Genomic DNA, 24,252 nt, shown 5'->3' with positions numbered 1-24,252 from the left:
TGGCTGGATCTGGGCTTCTTGCTCGGTGTTGTTAGACTTTGGCGCCCTTGATGCTACTAATATGTGGCGTTTTTTTCTTCGGTCACCCAACTCACCCTTCTCCAACCCCCCCATGCGCCCAGCAACGCAGATAAGAGCTCATCCATGTTTCTCCATCTCGAGTGTGCGTCGGTTAAGGGATCTATTGGAGGAGACTGCTCGCTCACACTTCTTGCGATGGCCTTTTTGTTCGCCGACAAACCCAGAATTTGAAACGCGCGATCCCAACATTGCGTGTTCTACTAGATACGTCCTCGACGGCCATACGCCAGGCCTAACCCCCAGACCTTCCGCCAGCGCACGCATATACCGCCTTAATTACCACCGGGAACGCCAGGAATTCGTCCATTAAGCTGCCTCGACCTCCGCTGTTCCGCCGTTCCGCCGTTCCGCCATCCCTCAACCTTCGACGTTCCTCTGGACGAACCCCCGTCGAGCTTCTGCAGTGGTACCTGATGGGACAGGCCATCGCCCAGGCTTGTGTGGAACGTTGACAAACGACAGACCGGAACCCTCTTCCCCCCTTATATACTCTCGCCAGAGAACCGGCCGTAGCCATTCCAGCGATTGGGCGCAGGCGCAATGGGTGGTGAGGCTGCCGAGACCGCGACGGGAGCGCTGGAGGAAGACAAACGTAGCAATGGTGCCACAGAGCCAGCGTCTGCTAATTCAGCTGAGCAGGACACCGCAACGGCCAAGCCGGCGATGGCGATGATGAGCACTGGGGATAGTCAAACAGCTGCAGGAGCTGCAGACAAGGCGCCGCCAACAACGGGTTCCAGCCCAAAGAAGAGACGGAAGGTCAACCATGGTGAGTAGAAGCTCGAGCAGCCGCATGAGATCGCGTGAAAGGCCCGCATCTTTCTTCTTCTTATTCCCTCAGTGCATTTTGACCGCCTGTATGGATGTACGAAAGGGGGGTCCACATTGGAAATCAGGCCTGCAGGGCTCAGAGTCTCAACCTTTTTTTTTTTATTGTTTCTCCCTTATATATGCAACGCATGCTTCCGTTGCCCTTTTTCTTTTATTTTTTATTTGCTTTTTTATCCATGGCGCGCCGTCGGAAGTAAAACCGCTGACCATTCATTCGCTCTACAGCATGCGTCTACTGCCGTCGATCGGTGAGCTACAGATCTCCTCTTTCATCATCGTGTTTTCAATTCTTATCGCACCCACCTTCCATCCCACTTCCATGTCTCCAAGACCTTAGCGGTACCGCTACGATGCATAACAACTGCCGTCATTCCATTTTGTCTGTATCAGTTGCAGGAGTTTACTGACTATAATCGCTCTTTTCCGTGATGACGTTGAACAGCATATGACTTGCGATTCGGTACGACAATCTCTCAACCAAATTTCCCTCTAGTCCCTTTCATCCCATGACACGTCGACCTACATGGCTGTGCCTTGCTGACGGGGACATCCGGCTTTGTGCTTCTTAGGGTCGACCATGTAGCCGCTGTATAAAACGCAATATCGGTCATCTGTGTCATGACAAACCTCGCGAACCGACCAAACGCGTAAAGAACGACTCGGAGGACGCCGTTGCCGCCGCTCCTGCCGCTGGCGAAAGTCCCGCTGCGAACAATGACTTTGAAAGTAATCAAGGCATGTCGCAGACTATCGAGGGACGTGAAACCCTAGACGACCAGATACTGCCAGATACGGCCCTTTCTATGCAACCGCCCTCCCTGACCTCCTCCCAGAGCGCTCCTCCGCAGGATATAGCCGCTTCCGGCCCGAGTATTGACGTTAACCAGCAGAGTTGTAAGAGATGACCATACGAATACCACCTGCTTGTCTCATAGTTATACTGACTCCTTCACAGTAATGGGGTATAACAACGAATGGCGACTTGGTGGTCAAAACAACCAGTTTCAAGATATCCATACATTCCACCCGTCTTACATGTTTAATGCACCCGAATTCACCAACGAGTATAATCTCCTCAACGACTTTCTCAGCACAAGCCTTCTAGACGACGGATCAATGTATCCCAACGACGAGGTAAGGGGTCTCTACTCCGATATGTCGCTTCTAAACTCCATGGCCACAAACCTATCCCGCAATAATGAAGGTTACCCCCAGCAACAACCGCAGCAATCCACAATATCTCCTTCACAATTCGTCAGCCCATCACAGGCTCCCCAGGGAGGCGCCATACAACGACCCAACAGCACTGTCGGAAACGACAAAGCTAAAGAAACATATTACCTGACAGCCGCTGACCCTTCTGGAACCGACCCCCCGGAAGAGCGCATGAACAAGCTACTCAAGGCTAAATATGATGCCGGCTTACTGAAGCCATTCAACTATGTAAACGGCTATGCTCGATTGAACAAATACATGGAAGAGCACCTGCAGCCTAGTTCGCGACAGAAGATTCTCCGCCAGCTGGATAAATTCCGACCTACGTTCAGAGAACGTATGCATGCTCTTACCGATATCGAGCTGGTATTAGTTGAGATGTGGTTTGAGCGAAGTTTAATGGAGTATGATCGTGTATTTGCTAGTATGGCCATACCAGCCTGTCTATGGCGACGTACGGGCCAGATCTTCAGAGGCAACCAAGAGATGGCACAACTAATCGATGTGCCAATGGATTCTTTGAGAGATGTAGGTCTCACCAACTCATTTATCCAACCATCTTCTCTAACAATGAATCTATCTACAGGGTAAACTTGCTATTCATGAAATAGTCGTTGAAGACCAGCTTGTTAGTTACTGGGAGAAATTCGGCGCTATTGCATTCGACAGCTCGCAAAAGGCAATGCTTACAAGCTGTACGCTGAAAAGCCCTGATCCGAACAGCCCCAAACAGAATATACCATGCTGTTTCTCCTTCACCATCCGCCGAGACAACCATAACATGTAAGCTCTTCGTCTTCTATTATTTACTACACAAGTTACTAACGGATGTTCCTTTTCAAGTCCCTCCTTGATTGTAGGGAACTTCTTGCCGACAAAGCGCGTAGATGTTCATCGATAGGATACACCTATTATCCCCTCCCGCTCGTTTCCCTTTTTTTTTCAGTGTAAATATTTTTAAATACCCATCGCCATTCGCGTTTTTCGAATGGACCTTTTTTCTTATTGTTCTTCTTCTCGTTTTCGCGCTCGAGGCGTTATGTATGCATATACCTGTATGCTGGAGAGATATGGACGCTGACGGCCAGTGGGTTCAACTTGTTTTTCTTTGATTTATGTTTGGCAATGGGCCTATTACACTGTTTAGGGCGTGAAAAAGATGGCACGGTGGCAACATCTTCCGGTTCCTCCCTTTCCTTCCTTCGGATCAGATGGGCAATAACGATTTAGTTATAAATCGGTGCAACTCGTGTTATTCGCTTCTTCTATAATCAGAGCTAGAATAGTTCATAGCAAGAGCCCAGAGCCCCCAAAATGGTATGATCGGTGTCCTATGGGATTTCTTTTGCCTATTCCTAACAGCATTCATTCATAATTGCTGGTCCTTGAGATGAAGGTGGAAGTGGTAATCAACGTCTCAGGGCTAGGAGTGTGAACGCAGACGTAGCAGACCAGCCAGAGGTTGCCGCAATCTGTTACCGGACGATCCTTGAGGCGACCTATCGCTTTCCTTCGCGTGGCCTGGCTTCGTAGTGGACGGGGTGGCTATAGATGAAGACGTGGGAGAAGATATGTTATTTCGTAGGGTGATTGATGTGGAAGAAGTCGTATCTGTGTCTGACTGATAGGTACCGGAAATGTAGTAAGAATCATCCCATACAAGGTTAGGACAGGTGGCATCGGGGTTCAACATTTTAAACGTCTCGATGGAAATATGCCATTGCTTCGCAAAGGATTCGCATGTATCCCCCGGGTTGGCGGCAGCTACAGTGCCATCCGTAACCTCGCCGCCATGGGCTACACCAATAATGAGCAGCTCCAGGAGCAATCCCAGGGTAACAATGGGCATGGGATGCATCGTCTATAGGTTTGATATGTTCCAGGAGTGTGAGTGAGAAGTTTTTTATCTCAAGACGACCGTTGCAGGGGCCTCTTGTATGGAGTAGTATATATATCTCTTTGCACTTAGAAGCCTCTCATTTGAGAGACCATAATCATGACGCATTACGCCGCGCGGCTGGACCGCAAGCTAAAGCAATACGGAGTATATCGGAGGATATTTGTATTTAGGAGTGCTGAAGGGGCCAAAAGTGACATAAATATCCTTTCCCTGGGCTTATCCAACGCCAACATATACTTGAGACAAATGTAACCCTTGAGTATGTTGTATTGACTGCTATCCATGCAACTGTTTAGTAAAGCGCAACACATCGAAATCGTGGAGAAGTGCGATCGTTTCTTACGACCTGATCGCTAGACTCCACAGCCATACGTAACTTCCAGTCGAAGGATGTGGTATACCTGAGGTTACATTGGGACACGTACTCAGATAACTAAACATGGCAGGGGTATTATTCCTTCTCGCAGACTCGGGGTCATTAGAGTCGTATGTAAGGATCTGATGCTAATCTAGGGCTAGCATCAACAGGTAAAGTGGTAAGACAATTATCTCTCCTTGATTATAAGAGAGCTCTTAAGACCACCTGGAGACAGATCTATAAATCTTTCCGTGTAAGCTGACGTCGGCTTTTAGTGATAGAAGGTTTAAAATATATTTTTAGGTTAAGCTCCAACATTTAACTATTTGACTAGCGCCGGCGGTTAAAGTCTAAAGGTAATCACTTTTGAGCTTGCGGGTGATTTTCGTCTTGAAAATTCAACCCAGAGGTGATGTTTTCGAGCAGCTTCCCCCAAAGAGACCAGTTAAGGAGGCTCAGACACTTGCCTATCACGCCTAGGATCGTAGACGAAGGGTTGACTAGTGATTATGAATCAAATTCGATCCTCTTAATGCCAGCACCTAAGGACCACCGACTGACTGAAGCACTGCCAGTCGATAGTAACGTCCACGGCGTTGGTATAATTCTTGGTGTGTACCTTGCTCGACAACCCTGCCTTCGTGGAGCACGTAGATTATATCTGCATTTTGAATCGTACTGAGACGATGTGCGATAGCAACGGTGGTCCGGCCCCGGGAAGCAACATCTAGGGCCTTCTGAACGACTTGTTCCGACTCTGAATCTAGTGCAGAGGTGGCTTCATCCAACAGCAGAATCCTTGGGTTCCGTATTAATGCACGAGCAATAGCCAATCGTTGCTTTTGGCCGCCAGATAGCATCATGCCCTTACTGCCTACCATGGTCGAGAAGCCCTCACTACATCACTGGTATCAGCAGAGACTTTGAGTGGTCAACATAGCTAGAGGGAACACTTACGGGAGCGAAAGGATGAAATCGTATACATTGGCGTCCTTGCATGCCTGTATGATCCTTTCTTCTGGCACAGTCTCTTCCTCTGTGGCGAACAAGATATTTTCCCGAATGGTTCCTTGAAATAACGACGGCTCCTGGCTAACAAGAGACAGCCGCTTCCGGTATTCACTCACATTCAGATCTCGGATATCTTGCCCATCAAATGTGATTTTACCTGAAGTAGGATCGTAAAATCGTTCCAAGAGCGCGAGTGCGGTGCTTTTCCCACTTCCACTAGATCCGACTAGAGCAACATATTGGCCTGGTTGAACGGTCATTGTTAATCCACAAAGCACTGGTTGGGGTCGAGTGGGGTACTGGAAATGCACATCTTGGATTTCGATTATGCCCCCTTTCTCAAGATATTCGGATGACCCGTCTTCGCGCTCAATCTGAGGCTTGTTACTCAAGAGGCCTTTCAATACTGTTGCCGCTTTTTTTGCTTTGGCAATGTCTGTGGAGAATGCAAAGACATGACCAGCTTCTTGGGCGCCAAAGATGATTTGTGCAAAACACAAGAAAAACTGGAAGATCGAGTATTCACCATCCCCGACGCGGTTGCCCCCATACCAAAATGCCAGCGCGACGCAGAAGAAGCTGCACGATTGAGATGCTGCATAGGGAATAGACGATTTTATTGTAGTCAATAAATTTCGTTTTTCTTGAAGGACAAGCTGGTCATGATATGCAGTTGTGATATCCCTTTCAATGCCCAGCGATGCTACCGTCCGTAAGGACGAGACGGCTTCACTAGCAAAGCTAGACGAGCTTATATACGCATTCCTTGCTGTTTGCTCGAACGATTCAATCATAGAAACTCGATAAAATCCGCAAGCAAGCTCCACAGGGACTGTTGCGATGCAGACTAGGGCCAGTTTCCATCCAACTGCAAAGGAAATGACGATAGCGGCACCTAATGACGCTACGGTCAGGAGGATAGTCCCAAGCGTAGAGCCGCTCGCTCCAGATAGATTCTTAGCCTCGTTAGCAAGAACAACCGCCAAAGCACCCGTACTATTCTCGTCGCGGTCAAAGAATGAGATATCCTGTTGTAGAATTGTCCGAAATGCCTGGCTTCTAGCTCGAGTTACCAGTTTCTCTGAACAATAGGCGAATGAAATCCCCTGAACTGACAGATTGACGAGATGCGCAAGACCAAGGAGAAACATGATCAGCGCCCAATACTGTCCATTCTCCCGAATTTCATAATACATCGTTTTCGGGGAGGAGAGATTCTGAATGGCTTTTGCAAAAATTATAGCAAGTGCTGGGTGGCCTCCACCAGCAAGGACGGAGAACATGAGACCCACCAACATATATCGTGTTTCAGGTCGATTAAGGCTTGCAATCAATGAAATAAGTATCCAGGTCGAGCGTTTTGTGCCGGACTTGTTGGCGATAGAGACTGGGAGAGGCTCGTGATCCTCTTTAAAGTGCTTATACTCCGTGGGGCTTGGGATGGGATCTTGGTTCTCCAACGACTTGCTAGGCTGAACCACCGTAGGCTTTTTATCCACGATTTTTTGGGCGTCAACCATTTCATAATACAAGCCCTTCTGAGACATCAGATCTTCATGAGATCCTTGTTCGGCAACACGCCCATTGGCGAGAACTACCACAACATCTGCTGCTCGAATAGTAGATAGTCGATGTGCAACAATGATCACGGTGCGCCCGGTACAGACTCTATCCAGAGCCTCTTGCACCAATCCTTCGGACTCTCCATCGAGCGCAGAGGTGGCCTCATCAAGCAGTAAGATTTTGCTATTCCTCATGAGAGCCCGAGCGATAGCAATACGCTGCTTTTGCCCCCCCGAAAGCTTAGTTCCACCCATGCCGACATTAGTTTGATATCCATCCGGTAATGCCATAATGAATCCATGGGCATTCGATAGCTTCGCGGCCTCCTCAACTCGAGCCTTTACCGATGCATCATAATCACTCGGTTTAATAGAACCGTACGCAATATTTTGGTATATCGTAGTACCAAACAAGACGGGTTCCTGGCTAACCAATGACAACTGCTGGCGGTACCATCGGATATTCAAATCTTTTATATCATGTCCATCTAGGAAGACGGTTCCGCCAACTGGCGGGTAGAAGCGCTCAATTAGGGATATTATGGTGCTTTTGCCAGAGCCAGACGGGCCAATGATGGCGGTTACTTTTCCCGCTGGGATTTTTAGGCTAAGATCGTCCAAGACAACTTGTTCCGGCCGCGAAGGATATATATGGGTAATATTTTTGAACTCAATATTTCCTTCAACTTGCTCAAACGACCTGCCAGCCTCCACTGAATAGTCAAGAGGCGAATGTCGATCAATAATAGCATAGACCTTCTTGGCTGCACTCAGCGCATCACCGAAGGTTCCAATATGTGGCGATACATGTCCTAAAGAAAAGGCACCCACGAGAATCGCCAGGGCGATCGTAAGTACTTCTCCAAGAGTAGCTTCTCCATTAGTAATGAAGCGAGATCCCATATAAAATGTCAGGCTATGACTGAAAAATGTCACGGACATCAGGAATGCCATCATTAGCGCGACAACTATCTGTTGTCTCACTCCCCAGTATTGCCCATCTTTCAGATGAGCCTCATATCGCCGAGAAAACTTGTCCCGAGTGCCAAATGCCGCAGCAACGCGAACCGAATTTAGCACTTCCTCTGCCACAGTACTTGCGGAGGAGTAGTGGCCCAATGATTTGCTGGTAAAGGCCACAATGAATTTTGAACAGATACTTGTCAAGAGAATTATGGCAAACAAAACAGAGGAGGCAATTAGGGTTAACTTCCAATATTTGATAAAGCCGATGATGAAAGCCGAAAATAACGTTGCTATTGCACTTAGTGTGAAGGCGGCTTTTTCAGAAATGCCATCCTGGATCAGGCCACAGTCGTATGATAGCTTTGAGGTGAGGGCACCGGGTCCGTTGGTTTCGAAGAACGCGATATTCTGACGCATCAAAGCCCGTAGATATTCTTCACGTATCTTCCGTGTCACACGATCCCCCACAAATATATATCCCACGATAGAAATATATGTCGCAAAAAAGACACCGACTCCGAAGACAACTAGAAATAGGGATCTCGCGGAAAGCTCGCGGCTGAAAGAGTCTTGCGAGATTTGGCGGAGGGTAACATCTTGGAATAGCTGGGCTATATTGCCGAAGATTACCTATTGCTCATGTTAAGCGATGATTTAGTCACTGCGTTTAAAGGGAAGTTTACCCAGAAAAATGGAACCATAGCACCTGCAGTAATGGCACACAAGGCGCTAATCGCAAGGACCACAAAATCTCCTGTTGATGCATAGCGATACAACTGCCAATATGACACTTTGCATTCCACTAAGTCTAGCTGTTGCTGTAGAATCTCCGCTATCGATTCCTTTCTGCTGTCTGACTCTTTGAGGCTAGATATATCTTTCTCGGAAACAACCCCGGCGTTAATCCCCCCTTTTCGTGTGACTTGTTGACCGCAGTCCATTCGTTGAGTCGTATCACCCTCCTTCATTCTCGTTCATGCTCGTAGGGTACGGAGTGCTCTGTATGCACGATAGTGCTGCAAGTCTCAGAAATATTTCTGCAGATGCGTCAAGGCTCCTTGGAGGTTTTAGTTAGGTGATACAGTGGCTGAACACATCAGCCAACGTACTAATTTGTATTCCTTAAGCCGGCCAATGATGATATCCTTTCATCAATAGTTTATCCCACTAACGCGGCTCAAATATTTTCCTCGCACATCCTTCCGGCACCATATTTTGAGGCCAGAGGTGTATGAGTACTCCGTACTCAGTATATATGAATGTCATTTCCATGGCTCGTGATAACATAACCTCTCGTTATCGAGTTAGGGATGACGAAGGGATACGACATCCAGCTACTCCGTATGATGTTTAGGTGTTGTCGCTTGGAAGTCTTTTTCTGGATGGGTCCTCCTAACCGTATCCGGTACCTGATCTACTTAGTCAGCTGAACGAGCCATTGAGCATTTAACTAGTGTTTTTTAGGTGGATTCTAATGAAATCTTATCTAATCTGATCTTACAATCTTATCGATCTCTATACAGGGCTCTCCGGGTGGAATCCATGGATCACTGAGGAGGTTATCTCCTATTAGGTAATTCCCTGGTATAATCCTTAATATCACCAGTCTCTAGACTGGTGGAAAACTCTCATAGCCACTCTAGGCCCATTAACTAAATGGAGAATATACCTAGTATTTTTCCGCCCTTGAGATATGCTCTGTGCGCTGCATGCTCCAAGTCAAAAGAATTCATTTCTCAAGAACTTACATCTAATTAGTGCGAAGGGAGTTATCTCTTATAAGGCTTGTCTTGCTCGCAAGAGTTGTTCTATAAATTCGGATCCATTTAAGTATTCTCTCGCGGCCTACTTGCTTCTTAACTACATATGTTCCTACAGACTGCCCTTTAGGTTTGCCACATTATATAGCCTATCTTTAAGGTATAAGCTCTATCTATTTGCCGTGGTAGGCCTCTGATGCTGGACTGCTAGGTATACGTTGAGGCAAATATCTGAGATACGAGATATTTGATTGATTTGATTGGTCAGGTGGGTCTGGAGCAATCTATGAGATTTCAATCTATCAAGCACTGATCATCTAAATACACGATATTGAGCTCCTATTTATGTTCCTCATACGGCCATGTATCTTGCCATCGCGGAGATGCCAGCTACAGCTGAAACAGGCGTTAAAACGCCGGGCGTAGCATTTGTTCGATGATGGAGAGCTGACACTGATATTTAATGAAACGGCGTAGTTGACTAACGTGTTTCGTACGATCAGGCAGTATTACACCGAATCTCCGTTCAACAAAATACGTAGACTAGTCTTACGTTGTAGAGCGAGAGGATTACAGCAGAGCATGCGTTTACCATTGTAGGTATAGAGTGTTAATAGCGGGTTATTTTTATCGGCCGGTATTCTTCAAGCAGGGAGATTTCGTCTTCTTGGATAGTATCACCTGGAGATCCAAGCTCCGATCCGATCGCGAATAGAACAAGAGATCCCTGCCCTTAATATTCTCCTAGGCGCCAAGGACAAGATTGTAGTTGGGTTAAGGTTTATTTCGTGTTTTCTAACCCTATCTGCTGGGATTCCAACTCCCCACGGCATTGCAATATATTAATAGTACGCTTGCTATTACATATGTCACTTTAGTGATCCATGCCGCATATAGAGAATGAGGAAGGTCCGCCGTCTATTTCGCTTAGCCATGTCAATTGTCAGATTATAAGCTTGCGAGTATACCGCATGCTGAATACTTTATCGCCGATATACGAAATAATCTTGCTTTTCTGCTGTCATAGAGTCCGAACACCATCCCACCCCCACAGGACAATAGCTGGGGTAGACAGCCATCAAGAGGGCATATAATATATATCTCCTTATATACCGTGGACGTAACCCCTGAGTTGCAGCCAGGATAAGCCCCTACATACAGCAATATATTGCACAGGCCTCTTCTGTGCTTGATATACTCCGCACGATGCATCAGATCAATTCGATGGCGGGGAAGGATATTCCAAATAGGCTACATTACTATCGCCACTGCGTTATGAGGCAAAGTCATGGTATATAAGGATGGCAATAGATCCCTCATATCCAGACGGATACGCTCATCCAATTCTCTAGTTACCAGACCCTCTAGCAAAGCCACTGCCCTCTTCCTGACACAATGAAGGTCTCCTTCACAGCTCTGTTGGCTTCAGCAGCCTCTCTCCTCACTGTTGCCCAAGGAGCTAACCCCTGGAGAGCCCTCCATGGTCTCACCAGCTCTGAGTATGGTGACAAGCTCCGCGCCATGACCAGCGATGGCTACCGCCCTTACTATATTTCTGGCTACTCCACCTCCCGTGGTGAGGCGAGATACAATGCCATCTTCGAGAAACCCCAGTCTGGACCAGCATGGCGTACGAATTATGGCTATTCACGCGAGGCATACAACAAAGCCTTCAACGAACTAAAGGATGACGGATTCCGACCTCTCCTAGTTCAGGGCTACAATGCCGGTGGCGAACGTCGCTATGCAAGTATCTGGGAGAAAAATACGTCCAATATCGCATGGTCGGAACGCACAAACATATCGGGCGATGACTTCACAAAGTGGTTCACCGAGTTCATCGAAAAGGGTTATAGGCTAAGATCCATCAGCGGGTACTCCTTTGGCGATGACCAGCAGTTCGCTGGCGTGTGGGAGAAGAAAACCAGTGTCCCGTGGAAGGCGTATGCTGGCTTGACAACCACCCAGTACCAGGCCAAATTCGACGAGCTGAAGAAAGACGGATACTACACTGTGCAGATCTGCCCATATACAGTTGGTGGAAAGGTCTATTTCGCGGGAATATTTGAGAAGATGGATGGTCGGGAGGAGAAGCCATATACGCGATATGGAATGACGTCTGCGGAATACCAGGATGTATATGATGAGTATAAAAAGAAGGGATTTAGACCAACGGTAGTGGCCGGGTATCTTGATGGAGGAGAAAAGTTTGCCGCCATCTTTGTCAAAGAGTAAGATGAAACTCACGGAATCAATGTGCCTAGTTAGACTGTTATTGGTGTGAAAATGCCAATGTGGAGGTGTGGGAAACTCATACTTGTTACTAAATACATTCTTTTATATGAACAATGAGCTCCAGATCGCTCGTCGGGAATTTGTGGTGCTCTTCCCCTCATTCTGCAGGACCGATTTAAGCACATTTAAGTTGATTAATTACCCGGCAGCCTTGTCTTCGATCTGGCCAGGGGCAAAAAAGCAGAACCCGAGGCTTTGGGCAAGTCCAGAACATCAAGATCCCTGAGGATATGACGGGTATTCCTGGGGGTAGATGCTGGCCGCCGCCGTTCTCGGCATATATGGAGCCGTCGGCATAGCAGAGTAGAATATGTCGTCCAGCATGGGATAGTATATTGTTTTATAGCTATTCAAGCATGGACAGTAGGAGTGGACGATATCTATGTATAGAGGATATGTTAATAATGTTATTGTATTCCTCCCGTAGTTAAATGAAGCTTGTTGATGCCTTTGGCCTTTTGCGTTGTTTGCTTTCCTCCTCTAACGTATTCCACCAGTCAACGATCATCACCACTTAATGAACACACCCCAAAAACTCTGCATCCACCAAAACAACCACCTTCCAACAGCCACAAAATGGTCAATAAGGCAGCAATTGCTGCTGCGATTAAAGATTTAAAATCACAAAAGACTCCTAATTACTCATAAATCGCTAAAAAGTTCAAAATTAACCGAATAATACTAGCGCGGTGGTATTAAGGTGCTATAGTCTCAAGAGCTGAAGTAACATCTATCTATCGCAAAAAGTTGACAAATGCACAAGAAGAAGTGCTCCTATAGTATATAAATTGATTATCAGAGAGAGGCCTATCACCTACGCCCCAGGTACTGCGAAATCTCGTATACGAACTCACTAAACAGGCTGTTGGCATTAACTGGGTGGCTCGGTTCTATAGCCGGCACAAGGATCGCATTAAGAGTCTCTATCTCCGCACCATTGATCAATCCAGGCATATTACTAATAATTCTAAGCATTTTGAACACTTTTATGAGCTTGCAAGTACTTGTTTATTAGTAGTTAGCTATTAAATATTGATATTAACCTCTTCTTTAGCTTAGGGAAGCAATAAATAAGTATAATATTACTCCAGATAATATTTACAACTTTAATAAGAAAGGCTTCCTTATTGGCCTAGGATATGCTATTAAATAGGTGGTTCCTGTTTATGCGCTTAAAAATAGAAGGATAATAGCTATATAAGATAGAAGTCGTGAGTTTATCTCTCTACTCGCTGCTATCTCTACAGATAGAGAATGGATTCCTCCTACACTTATTTATAAGGGAGAAGGTGATCTACAAGACACCTGGGTGGACGAATTTGACCCTCAGAGAGAAATAGCATATTTTGTAGTATCTCTAAATGGCTGGAGCAATAATAACTTTGGCAAGGAATGGCTTCAAATATTCGATAAGCATACAAAGGCAAAGGCTGGCCAGGGAAGAAGGCTTCTTATTCTAGATGGCCACTCATCTTATATCAATATGGGATTCATCAAATATATAGATAAAAACCGTATCTTGCTAGTTATCTTACCTCCACATTCAACACACCGTCTGCAGCCATTAGATGTTGGGATATTTGGGCCATTAGCCAGTGCATATTCCCAGGAAGTTGATAATCTCTTACGCAGCGGATATGGGTATCTATTAATGTCAAAGCGAGACTTTTGGAGACTCTTCTACACTGCATGGAAAAGAGCTCTTACACTAGCAAATATTAAGTCTGGATTTGCAAGTACAGGGATATATCCTATTATGCCTCAATGTCAAATGAAATACTTCGATAAGAGACCTCTAACACCTCCGAATATCGATATCGAGCCTCCTACCCCTATTACTGTACGGGGTCTCCGCCACGCGGTTAAGAAAGTGTAGCTCCGGCAGTCATTAACTGCAACGGTTTAATCAATCTGATATTACTATCTAATTGGCAACACAAGCGAAGATACAAAAGTGAAGAAGAAAAGGAAAAGGTGCAAATGGCTCCGATCTGCCTGCTTTGTTGATAAAGGCCTCCTGCAAGACATCGACCTTTCCTGATCGGGTAGGGTCTCCGGCAGGTGTCAGCTTCTTTGATGCAGGCAGTCGGTTGATGCCGAACGGCCGTTTGATACGGGCCGTTGAGAAAGACATGCAGCTCAGACATACAGCGATCGTTCAACCGGTCCGATCAAGCTCCCGATTAACCACTCGTGACCATCACATTAATCAGCCTTTATATATCAAAGATCATCCACGCTAGTGAGAGGCTAGTCTTTGATAAAGAGATCTTACTATATAAAAATAAGTCTCTTATAGCTATACTTATATAAGAGAAGAAGAAAAGGAAGCGAGGCAAGGGCTTAGGCCTATTTAAAAAGGATAAAGCAGGCTAAGCGCAGATATTCTCTCTATCTAAGGTTAAAGCAGCAAGGCAGTGAGCTATCAAGGTAGAGACTAAAAAACAAGATAAGATAGCTTAGGCAGAGGAAATAAAGCTTTAGTAATTGATTTACCGTGATAATAAGACTCAAGAGGCTATAGAGAAGAAGGCTTAAAGGCTTGTAGATCAACAGCAACATAAGGAGGCTCTTAAGAAGGCCCGCGAGGAGACTGCAGCATAGCACGCAGAGGCAGCGATTGAATAGAAGCGTAAAGCTAGTGAATTGGAAGCTGAGTGAATGGCTAAGAAGGCCAAAAAGGCTTAAAACAACGTCTTAAGCCCTATCTCACCTTCCCAATTAGGAAAGAAGAAGACTTCACCTTCTAAGGTTGCTCCTATCGATCCTATTGCTCTAATACCCAATTTCCTATCCCAACCACGGGGAACCTGTTCCGGGCAAGTTATCAAGCCCAACACTCGTTTCTTTTCTTAATCTATCTAATTTATATGTAAACTAGAACCCTACTATCGTTATTTAATAGTCAATTTTATTTGTTATTTACGTTGTGTTGAGATATCTCGATATTTACACGCATGTTTGGACGTAAGGAGCATTTGGAGGTGGTGATCGTTGACTGGTGGTGATCGTTGACTGGTGAGATACGTTAAGCGAACCAATGATACAGCGAGTAGCTTGAATGGATAGGATCTAATCTTATCAATCATATCAATCATATGAGAAGCGCGATGCCCCAACTTGGAAGTTTCCACGCGAACCAACATCGTAAGGGCAGGTTCAAAGGATGGGTTCCTTTCTCTTGTACTATACCCTTAGCAAGCCTCGTGAGATAGCCAGGGCTATGCCACTGGACGCAGAGAAGTCTGTTTACTGAGTAAACGGAGCGTCTCGTGACAAGGGAAATTCCTGCAACGATTATGTGTTACGCTACTCCCACTCTGGATTGCAGCAGCCAGGTGCTGCAAAGACAGAACTGCTATGGAAAGGTTGGTTGAAGTAACCCCTACTAGCTGCATTTTCTGGGTACGTATTCCACACAACCACACAAGCCATAGTTGCAGCTAACCACCGCTATTGATCACCGCTAAAATCGTGTATGACCACTAGCTCACTTTGTCAACGTTCAATGTTGAGCGCTGAACCTGTGATTGGTAACATTACTCAAGTTTGCGCCTACCCGATCATTTGCCAAGCTGAGTGATGCAATTGGTCGCGCGGAGATGTCCACGTTTTCCATTGGAATGCCAACATTAGTAAGTATTTGTCACAGATGTGACCGGCCTGGTTGATTGTGCTTTCTGGTAATTCTCCCTGAACCCCTCACGAGTATCCCATCCATCATACTTGGAACTCTTATTGGGGATGGGGTACTACCCCACTCGACCTGGAGTTGTGGATAGGGTATGGGGGCAACCATTCTCCAGCCTACAGCCTTGCCATTGGTCTTCACGATGGTCATAATTCAGAGGCGAGCTGCAAAATATAGTCTGGCCAATAAAGGTATATCAGTTGTTCTCCGTCGAACCGTGCATGACACATTATCTCAGGTGCGATATTCCCGGAAAAGTGCATGAATATGCCCTCGCCACACCACGGTGCATTGCTATCAACCAAGCCCACCGCGAGTTCCAGGGCCTGTTGGGTATTGCTGCAATTAGCCTTGCAGCCATTCCCCTGATCCCCATGTGGTTCATGAGAAATACACCCCTCATTAAGAACACCGACAGGGCAGAAGAGGGGAAAGCAAAGGTGCAGGTATCAAACTGAGCATGGTTGGTGACAGGTACTCAATCGTGGAGTAGTATTAGACATTGATATTCACAATAAAGTCAGTATCAAAGTGGGCCGTTGCACTTGATAGCTCCATAGTTCATGGCGGCGACTGCAAGTGATATGCCCACAGATCATGCCTTGCATAGGTTGTGTAACCAGTTTTGCTCCTAATTCCCTATCTCTAACATCTAGCCTCCAACTGTCCGATGCCAACATTGATTGGAGTGCCAAAGTACAGTTACCTTGCGTACCAGCCCAGTATTTCGCTCGGGTATATTCGCCAATCAAGGTAAACGGCGGCTATGATATCAGAGAATTAGAAAACTGAGGGCGTGACATATCAGCCAGGTTTGCAGCAAAGACCACGATTCCCTAGTCTGCTACCTCGACGTCAAAGTAGGAGTTGGAGGCAGAAATCATCGCAGACGTTTCAGATCACATGACCCAAGCGTTGCTCCTTCGTCGACGATAAGACAAGACAAGACAAGACGAGACGAAACATCCCGAGCTACGCAGCCAATGCGGATCAAAACAAGATCCTCACGTTTTGGCCAGCAACATACGTACGCACTCGATATCCGCCCATTCTCCGCCTATACCGGCCGATATCGCCCGCCACCCAAACTCAGGAACATCGACCCCGAACTCGAACTCGAACCCGAACCGAACTCCACGCGAACTCTACTCGAGCTACCCATAGCGGCTCAAAAAGCAGGACTAGGACCAGGACCAGGACCAGGACCGTGAACCGCCATCCAGACCGCGAACCGTCTCGAAACCACAGATCAACCGTTCTCCTGACGCTGAAACGCAGAACCAGGACGGAAGTATAACTAAACTAGGCAGCGAGACGTGAAACAGGCCTGGGGAAGAGACTGTCCAGGATCACAGCAGCTCGTACGCCGTATGCAGGTAAGACACCCTTGCTCGTCCTGCAGAGTCAGGCCTACGAGTGAAAGCGAAGAAAGTAAAAAGTGCGAGTGAACGATCTGCAGGACAGGTTCAGAACCGAACGAAGATCGATCGAGACACGCCTGATATGCCGTTCTCGTCCGGCCTTTCTTTTTCCTCTTGGTATGGGGTTTACTTTTTCCTGCGTCCCATGAGGTACAATTTCGGCCCGACGTGATCGATCAGGCAATACCGCCATGCGACCGAGCCAGCAACCAGAGTTGAGCCAGAGTTGAGAGCCGCGCAAGTAACGGAGTCCTCTACGCTTCTGGAAACCATTTGCAATAGCCTCAGCGCTAGAGGAGCGAATTAACTGGGGCGACGCCCAATCGGGATACCAGGGATGGCTGTAGGGATGGGATCGGGGAGGGCAGCCCGGTGAACGCAGTGTCGGTGTCTTAGCAGGCCACATCCCATATCCATCGTCTTATTACCATCCCCATATCCCTTATTTCTCTTCTCCATATATATCTCCATATATCCTCTTTTCTCCATCGGAGTTGGGACGAAAAGGGCAACCCGGGGCGACGTTATTCCGGCTTCTTCTGATTGGCTGAAAGTTCATCTGCTTACCTCATCCAGCGATCACACGCCCAGGACGGGCCGCCGCCTTTTTTCTGCTGCGGTCGCATGTGATAGACATAAAGTGGCTTCCTGCCAACTCTTACTCTACTACACCTTCTATACTACACCACACCTTCACCACACCTTCACTACATCAACACCTTTATCTACGCCAACTCACTCGCATACACTCTCTACGTCTGTCGACACTCGCCTTCGCTCTACGTCTGCTCGCTTCCCTCGACGTCCCCGCACAAGCACACGACCTACCTCGCCGCGCGCTATATCAAGATATCTGCCACAGTTCTGCTGTGGTATATTGATTGCTCAGTGATTGATGGTTTCTTGCATGACCCAGACGGTATCGCCGTTTAGGCCGTCCCTCTTCGCCAAACCAACCTCCACCGAGTCCTCGCATCTGAGCAGCGTGCTTGCATGTAGCATGGAGCTGGGTCTCTCCGAGCCTGTCCATCACATGAAGGGTGCAACGACCCCTCCCCCAGGGCCCTTTGGCTGTACGTCTCCTCCCCGTAGATAGAAACAAGAGACGAGAAGAAACTAACGATGGCAGACGCCCTGATATCGCCGCAAGATACGCCGTTCGACTCCGCACCCGAACGTCCGCCGGGCCCCGCGCTGCTCGACGACAGCGAATCCAACATGCTAGACAACCTTTTCACATCGCTAAACGCGAGCCAGTTCGACAGCAACGACTTCTGGCTCTCGCTCGGCGACCAGGGTGACAATGCTGAGCCCGGCACTGGCAGTAATTTCAGCTGGCCTGATCTACCGCCCACCTTCGAGGGGTCTACCACCACCTTGCCAACGCAGCAGTCACACCACATTCACTCATCCAAGCAGTCAAGGGAGATGGCCGCGCCTGATAGATCGGGGACGCTCAGCTCAGACGTTCTCGCAGCGGCGCAGATGCTCTACCAAAATGGACACGACCACCTCTCTGCACTGAATAGCCAGATATACACCGACCACGGTCTACTGGATCACCACCACGCTCACAGCAGCTACCACAGCCTCCACGGACAACATCAACAGCAGCAACAACATCATCACCAACTAGATGCAAAACGCGCCCACTTTGGCCGGTACAATGGAGACGCGCTACAAAAGGACTTTGTCATTCCAAAGGGCATACACACCAGCACGATGATATTCGATCACGCCGTAAACCGCACACCGGCCAGCGACCACCAGACCGGTCCCGGTGCGGCAGCCAGCAGTATGAAACTGGGTAGCAGCATGCTACAGTGGGGATCCGACTCTGGCTTTGCTCACCAGGGCTACCGCCTGCCACCTGGCCAACCTACTGCTGAAGAAACGACAGAAAATCTACTACACAACCTAGAGTGCCTAGAAGCGCAGTCCAGCGCTGCAAACACCCGCCCGTCATCTCCTGTGCGAAAATTATCAGATAGACATGGGCCAGATTCATCCTTCGCTGCACCTCGCAACCCGAACTCGTCCGCATACGAAGACAGGCCCAAAAAGCGACGGAAGAGCAACAACAAGATAAAAGAAGAAGACACAGAACTTGTCAGCGCTCTATCAACCTCTAAATACCCCTCTACAGCTACCACGACATCTTCCACATTCGCTCGCCCGTCGTCAAGTCGCAAGTCAAAAGGCATATCCCCCAACGGCGGCAACGGCAACGGCACCACCATCAAAGCCAGCCGAGAAAACTTGTCCGAAGAGCAGAAGCGAACCAACCACATCCTCTCTGAACAGAAACGACGTAACCTTATCAAGCAAGGGTTTGATGATTTGTGTTCGTTGGTGCCGGAGCTGAAGGGAGGAGGGTATAGCAAGAGCACCATGCTGACACAGGCGGGCGACTGGTTGGCGGATCTACTGGCTGGCAACGAGCTTCTGAAAGCGCAGTTGGCGGACCTCAAGGCTAGGGGGGGATGACAGACGATGAACAACATATATACTACCATCACGGCTGGAATGGGAGGACGGTCGGACGGTGTTGGGCGGACGGATTCGTGTTTACTTGGCCAATGTCTTTTGTTTGTTTGGATCGTTGATATACCATACCATGTCTTGCCTTTCTGTACAGCCTTCACACATATTACCTATCTACTGATGACACTCATGTTTTCTCTCCTCCTCGCTTCTCTACCCATCAGCACGGCATCAGCACGGCATCTACATCGGGTCACACCCATGATCTACCACCTCTTAGCATATTAGTCCTCCACCTATAATAATCACCTCTAATATAACATCTCCTCCGTACCATTCGACCATATTCGAGATCATCACGGCCTCCCCGACACGTGTGCCACCCCCAGACTTTAGACATCTGGAATATGGATATAGCTGTGGATGTCCAACCCCAGCTCCCCAAGGCAAAAACTCTGCCCACTTTCCAGCATAACTCGCCCTGTTCGTTCCACCCCCCCTTTTGGCCTCCCTTTGGCCTCCCTCCACCCTTCGCCCGCCCCTTACTAAGCAGCCACCGCCCACACGCCTGCAGCCACGGTGCATACACACCCACAGCCAGGCAAAGCGATGAGGAGGCACGAAAAACAGCGAGTAAAAAGCAGCCAAGCCGAAAAAAGAGCGCATCGAGCGCATCGAAATAAGCAGAGGTACATGCGAAGCTTATCGGGGAATTTACCTAAAGGGAAAACATCCCGACGGTTCGGCCCCGGTTTTTATTCTTTTCTTTGCCCTTCATCGTTTTTTTTTCCCTTTGCCTTTGCTTTTTACGTTTCAGTCCAAGAGGCACGGATGAATGGAAGTGGTCTGTGGGATGAAGATGTCCACTCCTACCACTGTTTCAGCTCTCTGTCTTGTCTAGCAGCCCGCAAGTGGAACTGAAAACTGTTTATGCTGTGCTTTATGCAGTTTAGCTGCTGTCCGTCCTGGTCAAGGTCCAGTTAGCTATCGTCTAGTACGGGGGTTAAGGCGTCATCGCCATATGGCTTTTTTTCTTTTCTTTTCCCCAGCATTTGCGCAACCCAAACCCTTAATTTTAAAATTAGCGACCCGCAATGACTAGAACCGGTTAGCTGGGCGGGCGAGATGCGAGGACAGATGCAGGCTCGGACGGGTTCCTTGATCGTCGTTACAAAGCAGTTGTCTTGATGCCGATACGGGGTGTACTGGCGGTGATGGCGGTGGTGGCGGAGTGGAAGGTCGTGGGAGTCGTGGGAGCCGTGGGAGGTCGTGCGGGCGCTGGTTATAGTTTACCATCAGAGCTCGAGCTATTGCTGAGTAACGGGAGCAGAAGCGGTCTTCCCTGATCCCTGGCCGGTGGTCAACTTCGGAGGTTTTCCCTTCTCCCTTCCCTTCTCTCTCCCCCTTTAGGAGAAAGCAGAGGAAAGGGACAAGGTCAGGGCCAAAAGCAAGTACAGGGAAGTGACTTGGGCTCTCGGCTGGGCGGCTACAAGTTAACCGCGGCTCACCCTTCACGTGCTTGTACCTCTGTTGTACCTCCCAAGACAACGTCCAACGACACCTCGAACTTGTCAACATCGCGAACATCGACCATTATCACCACCAGAATACTCTGCTTACTGACTGTAGCTGCACCCGACACGCTCAATGCGATCTTGCCCCGCAGACGGACACATTCCGGCTTCCAGGACCAGATCGACCACCTCTCTAGAGGTCCTGGTACCCTCTTAGCGCGTCGGCTCCTTCATGGGGGTGTCCCCTCACGCGTCAACCACCGTCCGTCCCTCAGAGCCCCGGCCAAGACTCGGACTAGGACTCGGACTGAGACTCGGACTGAGACTGGGACGATGTCGAAGATGGAGAGGGAGCTGCGTCGGCTTGATCGTCTTCACGTCCTAAAACCGTGTGTGCCCAAACCTGGTCTATTATTGTCATCGCGCTCGCCAGCCGTGAACCGCTCGTTTTCGCTAACTATCGACTGGACAGGGTTGCTCGGGCGTTTGCGCTTGGATACCTGACCACCACCTTGCCGAAACTTATCTCTTTCCTGAAAACTCTGCAGAGACGAGATCTGGGGACGGCAGAGAAGCTGCAGCGTGTTCGTTCAACCCCCTTTCTCTCGCCTATCATTCCTTGGGTGTAAGAGTGTTAAGACAGGCTCAAACTAACCGTGGGTGAAGCTTATCCGCATCTTGCATTGTGGGTTCAAATGGGACCGTTTCCCAGCATTCTGTGCCCTGCTGGCCGGTGGTTCCTCCATCCTCCCTGCGGCCCTCGTAGCTGTCAGATTAAGATTCGCCTCCAGTGGGTATCGACCCCTGTCCATTCCACTTTCGTCAGAGAAGCTGTTGCGGTTCCTGGCGGCCTTCCTGTCTGCCTTGATCTGTTTTCCCATCCTTAATCGTACAGCAAAACATCCGCACGGCAGGCGGCCGGAGACTAAGAAACATGATTCCTCCGATGCGTCTGGCCATCAAGCCAAGGGCGGCAGCAATACAGAGGTCAGGGCTGAAGACAAGCCCGACCTCGCCGGCAGGACCCTAGACCTGACTCTCTTTGCCGCAACTAGAGCTACAGATGCTCTGGTCAATGTGCTCTGGGCGCGGTGGAAGGATTCCCGCCGTGTCCATGCCAATGGCACCGGCAAGACAGGACGACGGATACAGTCACTCGTCCCCAAACTAGCGGACACCGGTGTATTCGCCATCAGCTCCGCAATCGTGATGTGGGCTTGGTTCTACCTCCCCGAACGTCTACCTTACTCCTACGGCAAATGGATCAGCGAGGCCGCCCAGCTAGATGACCGTATCCTCGACGCTCTCCGCACCGCCCGGAGAGGCGACTGGATCTACGGCCGCGACAACGGCGACCAAGTCGTCCTCGAATCCATGTGTGCCGACTACGGCTGGCCAACCGAATGGGGCTGCCCAGAAAAAACTGTCCCCATCCCCTGCGAAATCGTACACATGGGTTGTGGCCCCAACTGCGAAAAGACTGCCATCTGGCGGTTCGCCAGAGCATTCAAGTTTGCTTGCGCCACTTACATTCCTCTCCAGATCGCGGTTCGATGTCGATCGCGAAAAATCCGGACATACATCCACGCAGTAAAGTCTGCACTACGCTCCTCGGCCTTCTTGGGCCTGTTCGTTAGTCTTTTTTATTATTCGGTTTGTTTGGCGCGAACGAGGATAGGGCCTAGGCTGTTTAGTGCCAAGACAGTTACACCGATGATGTGGGATTCCGGTCTCTGTGTTGCAGCGGGGTGTGTGATGTGTGGATGGAGCATCTTTGTTGAGTCAGCGGGCAGAAGGCAAGAGATCAGCCTATTTGTTGCGCCGAGAGCTCTCGCGACGGTGTTGCCGCGGGAGTATAACAGAAAGGTATGGAGTCCCTGCCGCTCCTTTGATCTTACTGTTTGATACCTGTTGATGCTAATGTTATCCGCAGTACCAATGGAGGGAGAGGCTGGCGTTCTCTCTCAGCACCGCAATCCTCGTGGCATGTATACAAGAAAACCCAAAGATGGTCCGGGGCGTATTCGGCAAGTTCCTAACTCGCGTATTCGCATGAAATGCTTGCCTATCTTGATCCTACATTCGATCTTTGTATCATTATATTTACGTCATTTAATATACATATACATAATAGATGTCTTACTACTCCGTACATTCCACTCCGACCCGTCCATCGAAACGTCATCGTGCCATCTCCCCTTTAGTTAACGATACCGAATCTTTGATGTATATAGGTAGGCCCGGTGCAGTGGATTTTGAACCACATTACATAATACGTATCCACTTAGATCTTCTCCACGTGATTCAGGTACAACCTTAATTTGACCCCTGCAGAAAATCCCTAAAAAGGAGAAAAGTAAACAGGGAGCCAGGTTGTTGTTCCCATATAAATATAGCAGCTTCGGCTGAACAAGAGCAATGGTGCTGCGCCTCAGTCTCAGCGGTCTCAGTATACTCCGTACGAACACGAACACGACGCTTCTCGCCCGATTCGTTTACACGCAAGAAAAATCCTGCATGCAAGCCCTCTCAATAAGGGTGAATGATCTGCTCAAGGGGGCAAAGCTACCTTGCCGTGCTCTCGTTTAAGGGGCTTAGTTAGGCCGTTCGTGCATGCTGTGCTGCCACGAGGTTGAATTTTAAAATAACCGACCTCGTGCGATAATGGCGATCAGCTAGGCAGTCCAATCCCCAAAAAGAGCATGCCCACACTATATGTTTTGCCGTGGTATAGCGATTGCAGATCTACTGAGCAAACGCCTTATAGGGCTAAGATCTTGACTACCCGCCGATCAGGCTTCAATATCGAAATATCATACACGCTTCAAAACTCTACTGCTGTCATAGCATCTTTGCACCGTCACACTTTACATCGGTAGCATATCTACGTTCGTATCATGCGGGATCCGGCGTTTGTATGTGGGTAAGATCTGTGGAAGCGAGCAAATTATCCAGTCTGCTTGTCCAGTTAGTACGTTGTTGACCGATGACGCTCGATACGCCCTATACTACCCCTGTCGCAAGCCTGAAAGGGGGAATAGACTTTAACGGGTCTTTACAGATGTGGAAAATGCCAGCTCCCCTTTTGGTGACGGTGGGGTTAGAAATCAAGCTACTCAGTACGGAGTACTTATGGACAGACATTTTGCAACGGTCAAGGAAC

The 24,252-nt window shown here is 48.5% G+C and overlaps 6 protein-coding genes across 6 annotated transcripts; 4 read left to right on the top strand and 2 right to left on the bottom strand.

The window, feature by feature from the left end:
- Positions 1-621: 621 nt before the first annotated feature.
- On the top strand, positions 622-2,914 carry GIQ15_02131 (uncharacterized protein; the record flags this gene model as incomplete). Its single annotated transcript, XM_033549548.1, has 5 exons — positions 622-850; positions 1,138-1,160; positions 1,566-1,806; positions 1,868-2,655; positions 2,714-2,914. The coding sequence occupies 5 exons, from the start codon at positions 622-624 to the stop codon at positions 2,912-2,914; spliced, it is 1,482 nt and encodes a 493-aa protein (XP_033406709.1).
- Positions 2,915-3,550: 636 nt separating this feature from the next.
- On the bottom strand, positions 3,551-3,985 carry GIQ15_02130 (uncharacterized protein; the record flags this gene model as incomplete). Its single annotated transcript, XM_033549547.1, has 1 exon — positions 3,551-3,985. One exon carries the CDS (start codon positions 3,983-3,985, stop codon positions 3,551-3,553), a length of 435 nt encoding a protein of 144 aa, XP_033406708.1.
- Positions 3,986-4,745: 760 nt separating this feature from the next.
- Positions 4,746-8,892, bottom strand: GIQ15_02129 (ABC multidrug transporter Mdr1; the record flags this gene model as incomplete). The annotated part of the gene is made up of 4 exons (XM_033549546.1): positions 4,746-4,885; positions 5,005-5,282; positions 5,343-8,554; positions 8,608-8,892. 4 exons carry the CDS (start codon positions 8,890-8,892, stop codon positions 4,746-4,748), a joined length of 3,915 nt encoding a protein of 1,304 aa, XP_033406707.1.
- A 2,187-nt stretch (positions 8,893-11,079) lies between these two features.
- Positions 11,080-11,919, top strand: GIQ15_02128 (uncharacterized protein; the record flags this gene model as incomplete). The annotated part of the gene is made up of 1 exon (XM_033549545.1): positions 11,080-11,919. One exon carries the CDS (start codon positions 11,080-11,082, stop codon positions 11,917-11,919), a length of 840 nt encoding a protein of 279 aa, XP_033406706.1.
- A 6,205-nt stretch (positions 11,920-18,124) lies between these two features.
- Positions 18,125-19,578, top strand: GIQ15_02127 (uncharacterized protein; the record flags this gene model as incomplete). The annotated part of the gene is made up of 2 exons (XM_033549544.1): positions 18,125-18,164; positions 18,221-19,578. The coding sequence occupies 2 exons, from the start codon at positions 18,125-18,127 to the stop codon at positions 19,576-19,578; spliced, it is 1,398 nt and encodes a 465-aa protein (XP_033406705.1).
- Positions 19,579-21,422: 1,844 nt separating this feature from the next.
- Positions 21,423-22,683, top strand: GIQ15_02126 (uncharacterized protein; the record flags this gene model as incomplete). The annotated part of the gene is made up of 4 exons (XM_033549543.1): positions 21,423-21,478; positions 21,562-21,673; positions 21,756-22,582; positions 22,632-22,683. The coding sequence occupies 4 exons, from the start codon at positions 21,423-21,425 to the stop codon at positions 22,681-22,683; spliced, it is 1,047 nt and encodes a 348-aa protein (XP_033406704.1).
- Between the last annotated feature and the right edge of the window lie 1,569 nt (positions 22,684-24,252).

This window comes from Arthroderma uncinatum (genome assembly GCF_011692745.1).
Source record: "Arthroderma uncinatum strain CBS 119779 chromosome Unknown scaffold2, whole genome shotgun sequence".
Taxonomy (NCBI): Eukaryota; Fungi; Ascomycota; class Eurotiomycetes; order Onygenales; family Arthrodermataceae; genus Arthroderma; species Arthroderma uncinatum.
This window is presented reverse-complemented; position numbering and strand designations above follow the sequence as displayed.